Raw genomic sequence first — 20,863 nt, 5'->3', positions numbered from 1 at the left:
TGTACAATTAAATAGCCCAAATAGAAAGTAAGTCATATTGGGATTGCAGATTGTAAACAACTCCCTAAAAACAAATATGGAAAACTATTAGAAGAATTTTACATAGAAAATGAGAAATAGAAAAGAGGAACATTGTGTAAATAACGTTCCTCTTATTTACACATTATGCAAGGAATACTATGTTAGTGTTTATTCTTGTTTTCCAGTTTAGAAAAATGATTTTATTGCCTACAGTTAAGGCAACTAAAAGAAAAACAGCCATTGATTTGTCTTGATATGTAAGTCTGATATGTATCAAATACAGAGTGGCGTAAAATATACAATTTAAGAAGAAACACGGCTCCACTCACGGACTGACTTTATTAGGCTGTTCATTGGGCTTTGCACCACTCACCACACATCACCTCTTGGCTAACAGTCTGGAATTCATCATGCAGCTTTCCTTTCCTCTATCCTCCACAGGTCTTCCTTCTGGTTCCAGTGGTCTGCTCTGCATCCCCAGAACCAGAACCGAACGTGGAGAAGCAGCATTAGGTTTTAATGCACCGCAAATCTGGAACAAACGTCCAGAAAATTGCAAAACAGCTGGAACACCGAGTTCATTCACATCCATTTGTTTAGAATTGCTTTTGAACCATAAGAAATGTTCGGCAGAGCTCTTGTTGGTGGATCACAGCGGGGCCATCCGTCTGCTGCGCCGTTTGAAATGATCTTTTGCTTTATTGCTTCACCGGCTGACAAATGGTGCGCACCCACTGATTGTACAGAAAGGCTCCCAGCTTAAAAGCAAAGGTGGTTTAATTGATTCCTGCTCATTTGTTTATAAGTTACAAACCTGGTTTATCCCAGACACTCTTAAACAAGTCTGTAAATCATAAGTATGACATTAAAATAGTCCAGGAAAGGCGGGGTGATGCTCCCGCCTACGTCGCTGCCCCTCCAAATGCTGCGCCGCAACTGCGCAGCGCTGCAGCCCTTTAAGGCAAAGTGCTGTGGCCAGACGCTATTCATTTGCATAAATGATCTTTATCCGCTGGAATCGCAGGGCGCTGTTTGCCTGTAAAGAGACAATGCCCTGATGTGTTTTGCTGCAAATCGAAAATCGCCTGCCGCTGAAACGCATGTGCAGGTTTGGATTAAATGATGTTATGTTTATAACGCAAGGCAGTTTTTTTTTTTTTTTTTTTTTTTACGTTTTGAAAAAGCAAAAGGCGCGTGGCGTTTAACGTGACATGAGACCTTACCTACGGTCAGCTTAAGCGCCTTTAATGTAGATGAGGTGATAACGTTGCCTCCCCTCAGGTTTTTTTTTTTTTTTTTTTTACACGCTCGGCGCAGCAGCTTCAGAGGAGAAACTGCAGATTACAGCCGAGGGATGGTGGCGGAGATGGCGAGTTGTGGAGCGGCATGCCACCTGGAAGACGGGTGAGTTTCCCCCCGCCATCGATTACTAAAACAAAACATAAACGCGGAGGTCTTTTGTCGCTTCGGGCACAGGAAGTGGAGGTCTTTTGTTTTGTTGTCGAGCCGAGGCTCACCAGTTTGTGTAAAACAGACAAGCGAGCAGGAAACACAAGCTGTGCTTCCCTGTTGTAAAAAAGAAAGAAAGAAAGAAAGAAAAAACATGTAAAACTGAAAGTAATTTCAGGCATAAAAGGAGAAGGAAGTTGTATCTGTTTGTTGGCGTCTCTGCGGAGCACGCTGTTGTGTTGTTACACTAGTTGGATGAGTCACCTACAAAACTGTGTCATTCACGTTGCGCCAAAAAGAAAGTTAAATGATCAGCATAGTTTGCGACTCTTTCATAACGCCAGAAAACAAAAATCTGACATTTGTAAACACGCCAGCTTCATATTTACAGTTTGGGATTGTAGTTATTTATTGTATATTTATTTAGACACGCCAGATGTGTTATGCTTTTTACCATAACATAAAAAAAAAGTTGAGAATCCTCATCAGTCACTTCCTCTATGTTAACCACTTCATGTTATTGTTGTACCAGCAGGTGAGCTGATACTGATGACTCATTCTGCTCAGTGACATACAACACTGCCCAGGTTCTGTTTGTACCATCAGCTGCATGGCAAAGTCCCCATATGAACCCTGCATAACACCAGATCAACACTACGGTGTAATATTAAAAGCAAATAGCTGCAGGTTTTAACAGAACAACATGCATGTATTTTCTGGAGAAATCTTAAAACAATGAAAAGGTTTCAGACTAACTTTCCTAAATGTGATTCAACTACAGTAGAAGCAGCTTTGGGTTTTGTTGACCCTCGTCTCTACTTTTAACACTGCTGATCACAGTATGTGAATCAATAGGCTAACGGTGTTGTTGAGTTTTTAAAAATTGTTCTCCTGGATCAGATTACATGCATCAAACTGCAGCTCTTTCTTTTGGGGTTACTCAAGTCTGTGTTCTGGTCCGCTTTCTTTTTCCGTCCGTACTGCTTTCTTAGACAGCTGAGATTCATAGCTGCTGTGGAAAGAAATATCAGAGTGACAATCACTTAATAAGGTTGATCAATATTGTGATTTGAGAGCTCACAGAATCAGACTCTGCTGTACAGGTTTGAAGTGAACAGATGAGTTTTTCTTGAGGAATGTTATTTAAAAAAAACAAACTTCTGAGACCTATAAACAGCAGCAACAACACATTTTCCGTTTGACGCTGATGATTAATTAGAAACACAGAAATTAATGATTTGAAGAAAAATAATTTGGTCAGGATTTTTTCTTTTCTTTTTTTTTCCATTTTCTTTTGCTCCAGCGTCATTATGGATGCGGCCTAACTGGCGGTAGTTTGTCTACACACAGATGTCCTCTCGCTGTGCTTACGGGAAGTTGAGGGGAGCATAGAAGATGTTGTGGCCTGTAGCTTTCTGCTGAAACTAAAGCCCTCTGAAGACAGAAGGAGGACTGAGGCACATGAGAACAGAGGAAGTAAAAAAATAAACCCAAACCTTGGATGTCAAGAAGAAAACAGTGCGTAGAAAAAGTATGTACAGTCCCTAAACTTTAGCTTTACCTCATTTCATTGACATTTCATGTGATAGATGATTATAAAAATTACATTTTTATTTATCCCCTTTTATCTGATACTCCTGATTAAAACCTGTTGCCACCATCTACCTTCAGAAGTCGCCTAATTATGAGATAGAATCCATTTGTATGTGATTTAAGCTTAATATGAACCCTAACCCAACATTTGTTGAACATTATTGGTGAATGTTTATTATCACCAATCATAGAAGGCACTGCCTTGTAGTCTACTGTAACTCTAGAAGTAAAGCAGAACACGACATGACAAATATATTATCATTTCAATGTGTGTGCAATTTGTATATCTCAAAGGACATTTTGTAGCGCAGTAATTGTTGTGAAATGTACTCCAAGTGTTTGAATGTGCATTTTGCATGCTAAAATCAGCCAGTTGGACAGATTTTCTCAGTTAGCAGATGTTCACACCTGACACAAATGACGTTGCTCACGTGGTGTAGTAAAGGTCACGTAGTGGAGGAAGCACAGATGAGAATGACGAGAAGTAAAAAAAAGAAAAAATAGGCATACATCAGCACTGACGCCATCACAAATGGTATTGTGGAAACATGCTATAGGGATAAAACACAAACAGGGACGCTGGTTCAAGTAGATGAGAAGTTGGACAAAACTAAATAATTCTGACAGAAAACATGTTGAAGGCAACAAAAAGAAAACATGCAGCTTGAGCTACAATCGAATGGTTTATGTCAAATAGTATCGATGTGTTATTTGTGGCAGGTTTTGGTAATTGATTTACAGAGTTCTCCATCCAGTCAGCCTGAATTTGAGTCATTTTCAAAAGAACTTTAAGTTTGTAAGGACTGTAATTTATTGATATAGGGACTGAAAACAAATGCACGCCATGTATTTCAGATTTTACTTGTAAAATAAACTTAAAATATCTTTTTAGGGGTTGGCAATATGGCTGACAAAGTATCACAAGAGTATTTCATATCAGTGCAGATTGATAATTATTGATTAGTTTTTGTTTTAAATTTGTAAAATACTGCCAAAGTGGGGACATTAACTTTTCTCACAGTTTACTCAATTTTCTCATGAAACTGCTACTCAACAGGTTGTTGCTAGGTAACCAAAGAGTTGACGCAACCAACCTTAGCTTGTCTGGCCCCGAGAGGTCGAGCGGCTAAACTCTTTCCTCTGCCTACATCCCCCAGAATGCTGTGCGGTTCTGGACCAGACTTCAGCGAAATGATCAATATTCTATTGTGATACATATTGTGGTTGTTTATTGCTCGTCCCTCTACCTGTTTCTTCTTCTTTCACGTAATACTTTGTGTTGCGCCATGACATGAAATTCCAATGAAATGCATTGTAGATCGTGGCTGTAGTATGATTTAAAAAATGTGGAAAAGTTCAAGAGATGTCAATACAAAACTGTACGGTCCAGTGGCAGCTGGTTTGTAATCGAATACGGCATCCTCGCAGTCATGTTTATCATATCTTATCTTAGACGTTGACCCAGGACGTCAAGCGACAACAACAACCCAAACAAAGCCAACCTGAAACTAATCCTGGTCAGGTTTGCTGTGTTGGACTTGCTGTGGAATACCGTGGGACAAGTTTCCGAAAGGACTTACAGCAGAGTAATCTAAAGGCGCACACAGGGTGTTTTGCTTGTATGAAAACATTTAAACAACCTCAAAACCCACATGTCAGAGGAAGCGATGATTACCAAGGCAACCAGCTAATGAGCTCCGTGCAGCAGCTGTGGTGCTTCTATTTGGGAGAGGCACAATTCAAACGACCTTGAGAGAAAGAAAGAGGGAGAGAGAGAAAATACTGTTTTTCCTGGACATTTATTGTAAAAGAAAAGGAAGTGGCAGCTCCTTATCGGGATAAACAGCTGCCAGATGACATATCCCCATTTCCTAATTCACCATTTGGCTCATGTTCTAGGGAGTTTTAACATTTTTACAGCCGACAGAGAGAAACAGGAAAAGAGGCAGATGAATTGTTTCACCACGCCTCCCTGTGGGTATTTTGCACTCTCCCTCGTCCTCCTAATAGAAATCAGACATGTTGCCTCTTGTTGAAACTCGCATTGTATCAGCAGGCTGTCGAGCTGCTCTTCTTAAAAATAATAATAATAAAAAAAACAAAACAAAAAAAAACAGTTTGAATACCATTAAATAAATCATACAATTTATTTTTAGATGGGCTGTCAGGACTCTTGTCTAAAACATGTCCAGTATAATACCAATCTAACATAATCATGTAAGAATACTTATTAGTTTTGACTTTGTTCCACAAATTTAGGCCTCATACACATTATAATCTGATATATTTTGAGGGGAAATGGAACATTTTCTTCAGGTTTTGTGTTTTACCTGACATAAAAGCAAAGTGACGTCATAACGGCGCTATGCTGCCCAGAGATTCATTCTTTTCTTTTCTATTTGCTCTGTTTTATGCAGACGATGTGGTTTTGTTGTCTTCAATGGCCCTTGACCAAGTTGTACCCCTATTTCTTACTAATGCATTTCCATTTGTTTCCTTTTTACTTCTATTTCATTTGTTTTGTGTTAATCTATTTTGAAGCATTACAAAGCCATTTATTTTTGTGTAGCGTTTTGAAGAATCGCGTAGATAAATTATCCTAAAAAAATGTTCAAATCTTACAAAAAGCTTATTTTCTCAGTAAAATGTTATAATCAAACCAATTTGTATTTCTTTTGATTGTGATTCATGTTTATACTTCTGAAATATGACAAATTGAAACCACCTGGAGTAACTGCCTATTAGATTTTGTTAAATAGTCACATTTCCTCAGTTACGAGTCATTTATGAGTAGATTATCCTAAATAAAAGGTGGTGAAAGCGGGTATAAAACATCTCTCCTGCAGGTGTGATTTGTTGCACCTTAGGTAGGGATCCATCCCTTTTTCTAGGTTCTCAAACCTAGAAAAAGTCAAGTAAGAAATTACCAAAGCCGGACAGGGTACACAACTGTGAAGGCATTTAATAGCCAACGTCAATCTATCACTAAGTGTCTCTAATTCGTCATAAAACCCCAACTCAAAGTCCGTTAGACCCACCATGTTTATAAAACATGGCGTTGCTGGGATTAGCCCAGGCGCTCACTTCATCAGCAAATTGTGCTCCATTTACAAGTCCATAAAAATTTACCTCAGCACTTAAATTAAGTCAATGTGTGCAATTAAACACTCGGCGAAAATATTATTAACCCTACTTATGCTTTAGTAAGCAGAATAATTTGCTCGTTAAAAAAATGTGATGGTTTCATTCTCACACAAGTTGATTTTTTTGTTTTCTTATCTCAACTTTTTATTGGAATTGCTTTTGATAAAAGTTTCATCGACTGATGTTAGATTTGAAGCTTGCTGGGGAAAATTAAGGACTTGACATTTTTAAGGTTTCCAGAGGATTTTATTTGGTGGGAACTTGCATCTTTCCACAGCGTGATTACTAGATTCCTGTTTTTCTTGCATGTCTCACAATTCTCACTAATGTTCATTGGTAGAATTTGAGACTAAGATAAACTACGTCCAGCATCGTCATTGTGTTCGTCACTTTGATTTGTTTGAAATAATTTTGCGTTTATCTTTTCTGTCTTACAGAGACGGGGACGTCCCTGCCCTGGCGAACAAAGGTACTCACTTTCAGTTCCTTCTTTATTTTATTGCTGTGAGCTTCTCTGTTTGCTTTGACTTTGCCGGGAGGCCCATGCGGCGCTGCATCTTTTGTGCGGTTTCTCTTCTCAGTGCTTTTCATATCATTTGCCTGAAAGGACTGCAGTATGTTTGCAAAGTCATGTCAACACGTTTGTTTTCAGTGGTGCCACGTATTACTAGGTTGGTTTTACCACAGTTCTGCGCGAGAGCAAACTAAACCAAGAAGAAAATGACTTTTAAATGATCATGATTGAATCAATAACCAAAAAATTGATACGTATTTGTTAGTCCAGTTATATTTCAGAAATGGAATCATTCATCCATCTTTTAAAAGATTCTCGTTTACACCCCTGAACGTTTTAGCTCGTAACACACCTTTGTGGTGTTTAATTTCCCTATAAGTCCTATAATTGAAGACCTTAGAGGTTTGTTAGATAACATTGGTGAAAAAACACCATCATAAGGAACCAGGAATTCAGCATACAGGCCAGGGATGAAGTTGTGGAGAAAGTTTAATGCTGTTAGATTATTAAACATCCCACAGATCTCTGTTCATGGAAACATGGCACATTTGTAAACCTACCAAGATGTGAACAACAGACAGACAGACAGGCTAAGCAAGGAGAGCAAATCAGAGAAGAAGCAGCTAAGCCGCTCATAGTAGCTCTGGAGGAGTTACTGCGTTCTCTGCACAGATCCTCTGATCACTTAGGAGAATCTGATGCAAAATTACATCAGCTGTGATTCTACCTTTTTACATTTTCACATCTATATCTGCATCTTTCTGAAGAAGCCAAAAAAAATTTACACATTCTTCTTTTGCTGTAACCAGTTTGAATGCAGGTTCCTCTACACAAACGCTTGAGTTCATGCAAATTCTTCATGCATCTGCAGCTCAGAGATTAACTATCTTCCCCAAAGCAAACATCTTAACGTTTGGTTTGCGTCTTTTTGAAATGTAAGCCTCCTCTCCTGAGATCCTGGGCGCTCTGGGTTTGTGTTTTTGTGCCTCTGTCCTTTAGCTTTATGGCTTATGATAAATGATCTGACCATAAAACTTCATAAGCCTTTAGTTTTCCTTCTGCTAATTGTGCTTTCCTATCTCCCTGAAACAAGTCTGACCATTGTCTTATTGTCTTGGCGGTTTATGACAAACAACCTTTCATGTCTGATTATTCATATCAGCACCCGGTTCTAGAAAGTTGTTTACCGACTGTGTGGCCGCTCCAAATCCCGTCTCGCAGGTTTACAGGCAACCTGCTCGTTCTCATCACTGGACTTTTACTCTCTGTCATCTTTACATGCATTTCACAAACATGGACAAAGGCTTAGCAATTTCAACAACTAATAAAAGTATAGCACAAATTTGCAATTTTGTGTTGTTAGTGTAAAATGGCATGTTGACTGATGAGAATTTTCATATTATCTTTACATTCTTTTCCAGTTTTCATTCAACTCAAGACAAAGTTCATATCAGAGAAAAAAAATGACTTGGATCAGTGATTCTGAACTCTGACATTTTGTCTCTTTGACACAAAATATGGGACATCTGTGGGGAAAAGGGACATTTTTTTATTTGACTTTTTCCTCTTTTTTTTTTTGCAACCAAAGAGCTGAATGTATAATGTGAGATGATGGGAAGATGGATGGAGCTACTGGAAGAAAGCTAATTATAGACTGCAAAGACTTGAACCTGGAGTGGAGGTTCTCTTTTCAGCAGGATGATAATGAAAAAGTTTCATATCAACGCATAATCGTATTTCACCGACTCTGTCCAATCCAATTTAGACTCCGTCTCAACACCTGGAAATGAATGTTTGAATAAATTTTTAAGCCGTCTGACTGATCTCGAGCAATTACAAATGATCCGACATTTCAGTCTATGGGTGCACAACAACACTTATCAGAATTATTTTAGGCTGGGCAATAAATCAATAACAATACATTTTATAGACGCATGATCAATGTCAATGTCACTCCGATTCGGAAAAGCACTGCATTCTGGGGGATGTATGCAGAGGAGTGGCTTCAGCTGCTCATCCTTTCATGGCGAGCTAAGCAAAGCTGTTAGCATCAACTAACTCGCTCTTTGGTTACCTAGCAACGATGTGTTGAACGACTTGGGCAGCAGCAGTTTCATGTTCTGCCGTCGAGCCTCATAACTGCTTGAAAATAAGATGCACCATGGACTGAAAGAAGAAAATAAGAACAACCGCTCGAGAAGAAACTGTAGATGGAACAGGAAATGTTACGTCACCAGTTTGACAATATTTGAAGCAAAGAACTAAATAATTGTCAAAAGCAACTGTTATAAGACGTTTATACCGTAATGAGTTTTTCAGTCGTCGTAATTTCCCTCCAACTTCACAATTATGTGCTCATTTCTGTTCTGTTAGACAAAATACAAATAAAATGCTGTGAAATTTGTAGTTTTGAAAAGGTTCAAAGGGCACTGCAGTCACACAGGTGAGTTTTTTTTTTTTTAGTGATGTGTACTATGATGCTTTGACCAGCAGATGGCAGGCTACGTCCACAGATTTCCAGCTTTGTGTAACAGCACAGTTGTACATGCAAGCATGCATTTTTAAGTGTAGGTAGGTACGGAAACCACTTGGCTTGTTTGTTTTAATAGAGAGGAAAGAGATGGTCGGGTTACAAAGAGGGATGGTTTCATCCAGAACCCGAGGCATACGAGGACAGGAGGAAGGGAAGAGGGTGTGGGAGAGGTGAAGCAGGGGGGTTGAGCAAAGTGAGGGAGGGAGATTGATCAGGGTGGTGCACTGATGGCAGCATCTGCTTGTTAGTCCAAGATAAAACTCTGTGGGCTGACGAAGAGGACGGGCCCCATCCATCAGACAGCGAGGCACTCATCCAGATGGCACTAACTGCTGGAGCACAGACTCCTCCGGACCCATCAACAAATATGTGTCAGCATGTTAATTCTTGACACTTTTGCATGCCTCTCCACACAGTTCATTTGTGGTTAACTCTGCATATATGAAAGGTGATGATGTCATTTAGCCGTGCTTAGGGTTTTTTTTTTTTTTTGAAGAGGGTGAAAATAAAATTCTTAAGGAGGCTCTATGACGAAGTCTCTCCGGGGCTGCACCTGCTGCGGCTTTTGAAAATAAAAAAAATGTAATGTAGTTATGTCAGAAAACTGTTTCGCAGCAACAAGGGTGCTGAAACATTTGAGCGTCAGGTTTTTGCAGCTTTAAATAGACTTCGGTCTGTGAGAAAGTAGAAGAGGACTTAATTCACACAGTACATGTATTTCTGTTTCTTCTGCAGAATTGGGTGTTTTCTGGTTACCACGGAGACCACCCCCAAAGGGAGTGGGGACATTTTTTTTTATTTTTTTGCGCTACCTCACAACAAATGAGCAAATACATCCTGCTCTATTTTGTACAAATGCCAATTTAAAATTGTATACGTGTGTACAACTGCAAAGAGCCTCAGTGAAAACGTGCTCATACATTTTTAACTCTTCGATGTAGAAACTGGTTGAAAATTGATTTATTATGGTGGTCTGTGTTGGTCAGACCACCAACATGAAAAAGACACGACCAAATCTGTCAGATGACTTTATTACCCTGTAAACGTAACTCAAAAACAGTCCAAATAGTTTGAATACATTTATTTTTACTTTATTTTTTTCCTTTACTATTTCCGTTTCAGACTGGGGATGGGAAGCCCTCATTTGACCTGTTTTTCTTTTATATTTTATAAGTCTGGTGCATTTTTATCCCAAAGAAAAATATTTTAAACTTCAAATATATCACAGACAAGATATTAACATATATGTAAAAGCCTTAAACCCTATATTGTAGCAGAAGGACTTTCAGAAAATGAGCTGACTAGAACGTTTTTGCGGGGGGGGAATTCAAAAGAAAAAAAAATTCCCCCATAATCCCGAGAGAGCCCTGTAGGTTACAACACAAAACATGTGAGTGTAAAAAGAAAACAGTCAAATCTTTTCAAAATGTTGCTTTTCTTTCCAAGTTGAATGTAATTGCAAGGTCGTAAACATGTCACAATCACTCAGCATTAATATTTTAGTAAAATATAAAGATTTGGCACAAGTTAAATAAGAAGAAAGCAGTTTTAACCTTAAATTGATTTGTTGTTTGCAGATAACCTGTCAGAGGGTGATGGCAGCAGTTCAGGTGAGCAGTTGGCTTTTTTTTTAGTTTGCAGTTTTAAAACTTTGACTGTGGTAAACCTTTTTTTTTTTTCCCCCAATTATTTGACCCGTCTATCACAGAGACTGCAGGAGCATCCACTGAGGAGAGCTCAGATGAGGATGAGGAGGAGAACGACGAGGAGGAGGAGGAGAAGAATTCTGGTGAGACTCTTTGAATCGCTCACTTAGATTGTCTGTCTTTAAAGTAAAACTCTGTCAGATTAGGAGGCACAACGATAATACAAAGTTTGAGAAGAAATGGTAGGAAAAGACATGCGCTTCGTTTGGCATAAGAAAATAGACAAATGCATGATGCATGAGTGTCAATAAGTGTCAAGGCGTTGTATGTTAGTTTTAACATTTAAAAAAAAAGAAAAAGTGGTCAAACTAAGATAACGGCACTGAAACCAAGTTTCAACTTCCGCCAATTAGTCATCCTTCCAGGAACAAATGCAAAAAAAAAAAAAAAACAACAAATCTACATTTCAGAGATGCTGAGAAGCTGAGTTTTTTCTTTTTGACCTTTTAGAAAGCTAGACACACTCTCCCCCCACCCCCCCGGACTGTTTCTTGTTTTTATAAAAGCAATTCATGAACTTCTCACACTGACCTCAAAACCCAGAAGAAAGGAGAACATAGACGGTTACTCTGAAGATGAACTGTGGTGTGAAAATTAAAACTGGAAACCACCAGACGATGTTTCTGTGGCGATACGTGCTGCTTTGAAGCATTTAAAATACTTCTCCACATTTTAAATGCAAATCAAATATTTCTTGCATCTAGTTTTACATACAAACTGTGGATATGACCTTTGACCCGTTTGAGTGGCTATTGAATGTACGATGTCCCTTTGCTCTGTGTGTGCAGAACTGGCATTTTTGAAACGCGTACAGCTTCTTAAAGGGACAGTAATAATCCTGATGATGATGATGATTGCGGAGCTTTGATGAAGAGGACTTTGAGACCAGCTATAAGAAATTTGATAACTGCTTTACTTGTAAATTCAGTCTCTTTTGACTAAATCTTTCTAGTAACATCCTACAGTTTGAACTGTAATCTCATATATAATGGCCTGTTTCATAATGCAAAGCATTTTTTATCAGATTAGGGATGGACTGGTTTGACCACTCCATGACGTTAACCTTCCTCCGAGTCTTTCTGGTTTCGGTTTCTATTTAAATTTTTTGGGATCATTTGATCCCAAAATTTTACTCCTATTTTGCATAAATAAGAGCCGCCCGTTTGTTCAAAATATAGTAAATGGCGTCACTGATTGAACCCCACATTAATATTTGATTTGATCATTCACAGAATCAGCATCAGATCTGGTGGTTTTCTATTACTCTTCTACCCCGACTAATAAATAATTTTCTTTGTAGAAATTACATCTTTATAAAAACTCTGATTTGATTTGGTTCGTGAATTAAACTGCTATATATTTTTTAAAAATAATTATATAAACTAGAATTGCATTTCTTAGTATCTTTTTCATCCTGTGTCCTCTTTCTTTTTTTATTTATTGCATTCCAACTTTCATCAGAAGGGGGCGCTGAAGACGATGAAAAGGGAGAAGGTAAGACTTTGTTTCCATGTAAACAATTCAAAAATTGATGTTGCGCCAGGAATTATTGTGAGCACTTTTGCATTTATCTGCTTTTTTCTTACATTTTCCCTGCAGATGACAAAGAGGAACATAAAAACGGTAAGATATGTAATAAATCAGACTGTTTGCTCAAGCTGCTCCTCGGTTGTTTAGATGTTAATTGCTAAACTGTCTGAGCTGTTGCTACTTTACAGGCAGTTTTACATTTATAATTTTCCACAAGTTGTCAGATGAGTTTCATTTAGCGCTCAGCGGTATCACTTTATATTAATACTTGTTTAAATGACTACATGGAATCAGTAGATTTATTTTTTTTTATGAAATGGAGAAGTGGGAAAATGTCTTGAGTGCTACAGTTTAATATCACTTTATCTTTAATGTAAGTTGGTGACATGTCTAACGTCATTCATGCAGACATAAATAAAGATATACTTTTTGTATGATTTCTGGTAAAATAAAGGTTTAATAAATCTTAAATTGTGCTTTAAATAATTTCATGCTGTAGGATTACCCAGCTTGATTTGATCCATTTTAATGTTTTCAGTCTTACACTTTAGAACTAGCGATGATGCAGTAAATAATTCTTAAATAAATAAATTAATTAACCCTTTAGCGTAGCACTGAAACAGAAACCAGATGCAGAATGTGGCTCGGTCAAAAAGCGGCAGCGGCACAACTGAGATAAATATTTTTTTTTTTAAGGCTTGTGCCTCCACCGGAAGGGAGCCATTTGGCCTTTGTGTAGCCCTGATTGATCTTTGAGTTTCACTGTCCCCAACCAGTTTTTATTCTTTATCACCTGTCAAAAGTGGTTGTGTTTCTCGAATGAGCCCTAAGTACATTGTGAAAGCAGTTCTTTACTTGAGCTTTGCTGTAGAGTCAGAGGAAAGATGCTGTATTGATGAATTGGCAAACAGCACAGACGAGATGTTGCATCAGGATTTTTACTCGCAGATTCTTGATCGAGTTCAAAAATGAACCAGCTTGGTTGTAAATGTTTGTAAAGGAACAAACATTGATCCTGAGGGACTTGGATTTTAACCTCATAATCCAGCCTTTTGCAGCTGCTATAAAGTGACATGTATCCTATGGAAAACAGGGAATTCTGGATCTGAAGGAGCAGGAGCTGAACCTCAAGCCGCTGCTGTAAATGGGAGAGGTGAGCATAGCGTATGTTGATGTAGCGTCGATATTACGAGAACAACTCTGTTTCAACGCTTTTGTTTATCTATCCTCCTGACAGATGAACGATTTAAGATATGCTGTGAAAAATGCAAATCCGTCCATCAGGTGAGCTGAGAAACCAGATGTATTCTTCGTATATTGTTTTATTTTGCTGGCGCCGTGCTGCGACACGGCACCAGGTTAGAGATTTCTTCAGTTTCAGCATTTTTGCCAAAGTAATACAAAATATAGTTTTCAAGTTTTATGTATTAAGGGGAATAAAAGTTATCAAAATCAACCTGTTCTGCAGCTGAATGTCCTTTAACTGATGGCAGGAAAGGTTTACTGGTAGGGAAAATTTATGGTTCCATCAATTAAGTCATTCTGTGTCGTCTTGAAGAAGCAGAACGACCCAAGAAACATTACCATTACATATGTTTTTTGTTTTTGTTTTTGTTTTTTGTTTTTTCTTAAAATGCTGGATTAAGTGATTTCCTGATTCAGCAGGTCAGACCTGGGTTTGAATGTGGTTAAAACAGTTAATTCATAATTTAACAAGAGGAAATGACATTTTTGTCACTGGGCTGGGTGGCTTTGGGTCACATTTTCCCCCTTAAAAATAACCCTATTTTTGCATTTTCTCTGGTTACATTTTTTAAAATGAAATTTAAAACATTTAGTTGAGACCAAAAAGCTAATTCAGGATAAGTCTGAAAATACATCTGATCAGCATTGTATTTTACAGATGACAAAAAAACAACTAATTTTCCTTTTTATTTATCTTTCTTGTATTGTTTGTGTTATACTTTATTGATTATGTGAATGAATAAGTTGTGTGTGTTTCTGACAGACTCACGGCACGGAGCTTGTTACTCCTCAGAGGAAGTCTAAGGGACGTTTCCAGTGAGTGAGACGCGGCGTCTCTGCAGCAGACCTTGACGCAGTAAAACGCTCCGCCACTCACTCTGTGAATGTTTGTAGGTTGCAGCTGGAAGGAGAAGGCACGTATGAGTGTTCGGTCACCGGTCTGGTCTTCGAAGCAAGCGAGCCGGTTCTGGTGCGGTATTCTATTCTGTCTTGGTCCAAGTTTGGCTCCTTCCTGCCAAACTCCTGGAAGTTCGCCGGACCGATCTTCAACGTCGACACCGTCGACAAGGACGCGTCTGTCCTCACCTCTATCCAGTTCCCCCACTCCATCTGCTTAGCCCGTAAGAATATCGTGTAACGTCTTTTTACCGAGGCGCACAGTTTAAAAGAGCTAAAATGAAACTGGTGTGTTCCCAAAGATCCAGAGGAGGACCTGACGTTCAAGGTTCTGCACGTTAAGGACAACGGTCCCCTCATTGAGCCGACCGCAGACCACTCAGGAAGCCACGTGAAGTGGAACGTGACGTCCCTCTCGCCGGTCGGTCCCATCATTCAGAAGTCAGGGTCCGTGGAGCACCACGGGGTGGTTCTAGTCTACAAGCAGCTCGGCAGCGACACCAACAACTACAGCTTCCACGTCTACCTAGCGACAAACAGCTCGTCCGACATTAAAGTAAGCACTTACTGCCAGTCAGTCGTCTCTAGTGAGAAACCAGAGGCATTCTGGGGCAGTTTTGGCTAACAGCAGCTCTACTGTTCCAGAGAGAAGTTTATATGCTCTCCTTATCAGTAAAAAATTAATCACATTATAAATCAAAATGAGTTTGATAATTAATGATTAATTTATCTAATGATTATTTGAAAGGCAATTTTTCTCCAAGAGACGTCATCATGCATTTTATTTATAGCTTCTGTTGCACATGGTTTCTATTTCTCTTTTATTTATTGTTTTTGGTTGTGTTTTGTTTTGGATATTTAAAATATCTTCTTTATAAAATTAATGTTTATTGGTCTTTGAGAGTGAATTTGCGTTATGATGACATTATCAATATATTACTTCAAAATGGCCTGAAAACAAAAATTTTATCGCTTATCGCAATAATTTCTGGGACAATTTATCATAACACGCCTACTTATAAGAATGAATGTCTCAAATCTGGTATTTTAATGATAAATTTAAGTTATTCTTTCTCCACAGTGAGATGGTGGTACAGTAAACACTTTTAATGAATTTTTATACCAGGTTTTCTGAAACATTCCCAGTAATAAATCTTAAGTCCACTAATTTTCAGCAATGTTGAGGTCAAGAGTCTTAATTCCAGCCTTTTCCCCACTCTATTTTAAAATCTCTTTTTCTGAAAGTTTGCAGCAGATTGCCAAGCGGCCTGGGTTTTAGACCAGGAACAGCTGTGTTGATGACTGTAGTCGCGGCGCTAACACTGTGACGATCCCAAAGCCAGCTTTGATAAAAGTTTAGGATTACTCTCTTGTTGAACACATAAATGGGTCCAAATTCAACCATCTGTTCCTTTCAGGTGAAGATAAAAATTGAGCAAGTAGTTTATTTTTCTTGTTTGTTATTGTGCTATGCACCAGTACAACTTCAGTAAGCACAAAAGCTTAAATGCATACAAATGGATATCTTTCATTTAATTGGGATTCTTTTTTGTTTCTATTGTACGTTTTATACAAATCATATTGTGATATATATCGTTATCGCCACCCATCAGAATATTTATCGTGATATGAATTTTTTTGCCATATCGCACACATCTCTGTTAATTTATTTGAAGGTTGCCTCCTTCAACTCTACGCTTTATCATTGTGACTAAATAGTGTAATCGTTGAGACAATACACATTTTCTCCATAAAATAATTGGGTGGCTTTTTCATTTGATGAAAAATTCACACCTGTTGCTATTTGTATGTAAATTTCACCTTAGGAAAATCCCAGTTCAAGTAAATGATTACAGGTGAGACGATGAATGAAATTCATACACATAATGAGAATATGCACAGAAACTGTAGCTGTGCTGTTATTAGCAGCATCTTGCAGCTGTAAAACAAAAGTAGTTTGGAAATGAGGTCAGAGTTTTAGAAAACATTCTGTAGTTTCAGGGTCCTGTTTTATTTGTGATTTCAGTACCTGACTGTCACCAAAATCTTTTTGAGGAAAAAAAAACCTGTTTTATCTAACAACTATCCACGAAATTTCAGTGGTGATGCTAAGAAAATGTTTCTGTTGCATAATTGGATGCTGTAGACGTGGAATTGCTGTTTAAACTTAATTACATAAAGTCCCTTGAAAAACACCCAGTCTTGTGAATGGAAAATTTGAAATAATTACAGTATTTTGGGGGCAGTTTGTCATAAAATTGATACATCTTCCACAAATAAAAATCTAAAAGGTGTGCCAGGCCTTTTTATGCAACCCCTTTTACCTTGATGCCCCTAAATCTGCTACTTATTACATTCAAAAGTCACCCAATTAGTAAATGAGTCCACCTGTGTGTTATTCAAGCTCAGTTAAAAATCAGCTGTTCTCTGACAAATTCATTTCTCAGTATTTTTCTAGACTTTTACTTAACTTAATACATTTTCCTTCATCTTAATAGTTGTGCATCACCTTGTTTGTTTGGGTGTCTGTCAGATGTTGGAACTATTAGCATTTAGGTTTGTGGTTGTAATTGGACAAAATGTGGAAAGTCTTAATGGGCGTGAAGGGAGGTTTACACACTCCCTGTGTCCAGTGACATCTATTAATTTACAAGTTTTCAAAAATCTTCCTGTGTGACTAAATAGTGTTTAGATTCTGGATTTTTTTTTTCCATTTGTGTGCAAGCAAGAACAAAACAGGAGAAGGAAAAACGGCAAAAAACAACAACAAAAAAAAAACAAAAACGTCTTTACAGGGAGAAAAACTCAACTCATCTCAGACTTTTGATCAGCTCTGTTGTCCGTGGCTAAAACTCCAGCAAAATGCCTCACCTTTGAAACCACGTGTGAAAACCGTAAGAACAGACAGAGAGCTGGAGGTGACTTTCACTTCTGTTCGTGTTTGCGGTCGTGATTGCTTTGATTTCGTCATGCTTCACATTTCCAAACTTGCGTAACGAGTGGCTTTAGCTATCCGTTAGCTAAAGCCATTGGCATGGCTTTAGCTAACGGATAGCTAACTGATAGTGATGTTGAGCTTTTGTGTGAGGAGGGAAAAAAGTCAGAATATATTTTTAAGAAGCGAGAGAGCGCCAAACACACGCTTTTTTTGAACGCCTGAATTACGGGAAGCAGAGCAGTTGTGATGTAATTCGGGAAGCGTGAATGTGGCTGCATGAACATGAACGTGTGGGCCTGGGAGGATCCAGCTGATGAATAATAAAACCAGATGAGAGATGCTAGTTCTTTAAATATGTTTGCAGTCAGTTTTTCCTTGCGGTTTCTCAGCTTTCGTGATTCTTTTGTTCGGCGGGCTGAACTTGGAGTGACCTTTTCCAGCAAAACGCCGTCTTCAGGGTTATTTTTATCCCACCTGTTGTTGCTGAGAAACCGAGCCTCTCCATCTTGTTTTCTCTCTGTGCCGCTGTCATTTCAGGATATAGGCAAACAAGTTCGGGGCTACAAGAATCGATACATGAAGATCGATAAGCCTCCCACGTGTAAATTGGACGAGGGGACGTATCGCCTCGTGAGTGAGCCGGAGGGGGACATCAAACCTGAGGTGTGTCTCTGCATGTGGATAAGTCATGTTCATAAGGCATAATTCAGACTGGATCATGGTCTATACAGTAAAAATCATGTCAAATATTTTGGGGAAACTAGAAAATAGTTTAAAACTGTTAGATTTTTCTTTCAAAAGATTGTTCTGCTTGTTTTGTGATCTGTTTTTTTTTTTTTTTTTTTTTTTTTACTTTTTTTTGTCTTTTTAAAATTTTCCAAAATGATCAATGGGATCATTTTGTACCTCTTTAAAAACTATAAACAGTTTTTTTATAGTTTTTAAAAACTATAAAAAAAATACTGCTAAATTTCTCAAAATTTAGCAGTATTTGAGAAATATATAGTCTGGTCATTGCCTTCCTACACAATTCTGCTTGATTCTCATCTCTTCAGGGCTCCGTCTGGGCTTTCTGCTATTCAACTCAATTTGTCCGGTAGAATTTCAATCCAGCCAATCGGTGAACTGGTTGGCGTTTATTTTCTGTGATGTTTTAGAATCGTAGTTTTTGCAATGGCAGCGGAGGAAGTGAACGAAGCCGTTCAACCCGTGTTGTCCACGCAAATACTGAGCAATTGAAGTCGGAGAAAGCGGAATGTTTAATACATTTCATAAGCTCTCTGCGAACCAAAGCGTAAAACAAGGCACTGCTTGTTGTGGTTGCTAAAAAACATTTATTGAAAATTATTCATCTGGTGCATAAGAGATTTTATCAAGACTGTAGACACAATTAACGTAATGTTTTATCCTACACATGACGTCTGAGTCAATACAGTGTTTATGACCCTGAAGGGTTATTATTAAAAAAACTATTTTAGGTGTTTCTCATTTTAATAGTTCCCTTTTTAATATGAATGAGCCTACTCTGCTTTTAAATTGATCTGTGAAGAGTGACTACCTCTGCAGGAGGTTATTATGAACCTGTAACTTCTGTGAGTCATGATGAGTGTGAGGTGACGATTCACAAAGCGTGGACAGCTGCTGAAGATGCAGGAGTTCAAGGTACGCACAGGCTGAATGGCAGCTCCAGAGACACTGTTCAGTTTATTGAGTGGTGACCAAAGACTCGGGCCAAAAGAAACCATTTTGTTTCCCGGTAAGAGCTTACGGGAAGCTGGTGGGCCAAAGTTAAATCTTTGGGATTCAAAGGCTTACCATTTGAAGGTTCAAGGTTCCAAAAAAAAAAAAAAAAAAAAAAAAATTAAGTAAAATGAAATGAGTCCAAATTCTGTGGAAAATCCTACTTTGAAGAGAGACGTTTGATACAACTTTGGATAAAATTAGATTTTAATCAGCTTAAATAATACTTTCATTTACCCTAAAACTACCTCTACGTACAAGTCGTGTTGGTTTCATGTTTGTCCAGATTTGTTGCGAAACATTTACATTTTACCTTTTTAATTGCATATGTTGGGTATTTTGTTTTGACCAACATTTCTGCAGACTTTATGAAGGTCTTTCTGTTGACGTGGAGAAAATAATCAGGACCTTACAAAAACTTTTCGGCTTTTGTGACTAAACCATGTTTGTGTCTCATTGAAGGAGCTGAAGTTCACGCTCGCTGTGACCAAGATGAAAGGCTACTTTGAAGCTTTCTTTGAGGAGCGGCCTCCTTTCAAATTGTCTCTAATAGAGATCGACACGGACGAGACCGTCTGGTCTGCCACCATCAGAGAAGGTGCCAGCGCGTTTATTCTCCTGCTTCCATGTTTATGATGCTGCATTTACACTAGTTTGGAAAAAAAATCTTTATTTTTTCATTTGAAATAATAGCGTAAAATTTTGCCTCAAAGTCTGGATCACATTTAATATCCATGTTTTTTTTTTTTTTATTAATAGAAATGCTTAGCAACTTATAGGATATTTTTATAACTTTGGTTGTTTTGACATTGTAAATCAATATAATATGACTGTTTAGTGAGCAATTAAAATAAAAATTTGGTAATTCCATTGAGAGTATCAGTAGCATAACGAAGACATTTTGACCATGTCACAGCAACCTGTTAGGATTTAGGTGGAATTAATTGTCAATATTTAATCACATGGGAGCCTGATAGCTTTCCATGCATTTTGTTGAAAGCCGGTTTCAGCTGTTTGGTGAGATTTATAGTTGATGTTTTACTTTGATTATATTCTGTTTCGTGTGGTTGATGTCCATCTTTTGATTTTTTTTTTTTTTCAGGCGACTGTGTGGACAGCTCAGAAAAAAAGTCAAGGAAAAGGACAATCTGTACGCTCCTTCTCGGTCTTCGGTGGGAGACGGATATCGCTTCGTGTTTTTGGCCTGTGCATTGTGACTCAAATCGATCTTTTTCTTGCAGCTGGCAGACAGAGGAGCAGCAGCCACTCAGAAGAAGAAATGGCCTGTAAAAGACCGAAGTGGCAGGACGAGTCAGGTGAATCATCATCTGTTTATTTTGATTAAATTTAATTCTGTTTTATTATGTGGCTCCGACTCAAAACAGATTATATACAGAAGTATGCGATCAGTTCAGTCTAATCATATTGAAGTATTGATACCAGTTGCATACGTTCCAGTGCTAGAAATTAATGTTGTCAAGCAGACTATTGAAGCTTTCTAATGAAACATAGCTTATTGTCCCACAACAGTGGAGAGTTGGTTGCATTGAGAG

At 38.2% G+C, this 20,863-nt stretch overlaps 1 protein-coding gene across 2 annotated transcripts in view; it reads left to right on the top strand.

The window, feature by feature from the left end:
* The first annotated feature begins 1,020 nt into the window (after positions 1-1,020).
* LOC106941687 (uncharacterized) overlaps positions 1,021-20,863 on the top strand; it is a 29,722-nt gene continuing 9,879 nt past the window's right edge. Inside the window, exons 1-16 of one of the 2 annotated variants that reach the window (XM_015024779.1) lie at positions 1,047-1,128; positions 1,328-1,425; positions 6,645-6,676; positions 10,832-10,864; positions 10,963-11,043; positions 12,422-12,454; positions 12,560-12,583; positions 13,584-13,643; positions 13,728-13,774; positions 14,499-14,551; positions 14,630-14,856; positions 14,935-15,188; positions 18,108-18,233; positions 19,773-19,908; positions 20,413-20,460; positions 20,552-20,626. In XM_015024779.1, the coding sequence (XP_014880265.1) occupies positions 1,376-1,425; positions 6,645-6,676; positions 10,832-10,864; positions 10,963-11,043; positions 12,422-12,454; positions 12,560-12,583; positions 13,584-13,643; positions 13,728-13,774; positions 14,499-14,551; positions 14,630-14,856; positions 14,935-15,188; positions 18,108-18,233; positions 19,773-19,908; positions 20,413-20,460; positions 20,552-20,626 (1,279 nt within the window). In that variant the 5' untranslated portion in view covers positions 1,047-1,128; positions 1,328-1,375. Of the gene's footprint in view, positions 1,426-6,644; positions 6,677-10,831; positions 10,865-10,962; positions 11,044-12,421; positions 12,455-12,559; positions 12,584-13,583; positions 13,644-13,727; positions 13,775-14,498; positions 14,552-14,629; positions 14,857-14,934; positions 15,189-18,107; positions 18,234-19,772; positions 19,909-20,412; positions 20,461-20,551; positions 20,627-20,863 lie in introns of both variants that reach the window. The other variant, XM_015024780.1, reaches the window with a different exon arrangement.

The sequence above is a fragment of the Poecilia latipinna genome, unplaced genomic scaffold (assembly GCF_001443285.1).
Source record: "Poecilia latipinna isolate Pla-1442-1.1 unplaced genomic scaffold, P_latipinna-1.0 Scaffold3805, whole genome shotgun sequence".
NCBI lineage: Eukaryota > Metazoa > Chordata > Actinopteri > Cyprinodontiformes > Poeciliidae > Poecilia > Poecilia latipinna.
This window is presented reverse-complemented; position numbering and strand designations above follow the sequence as displayed.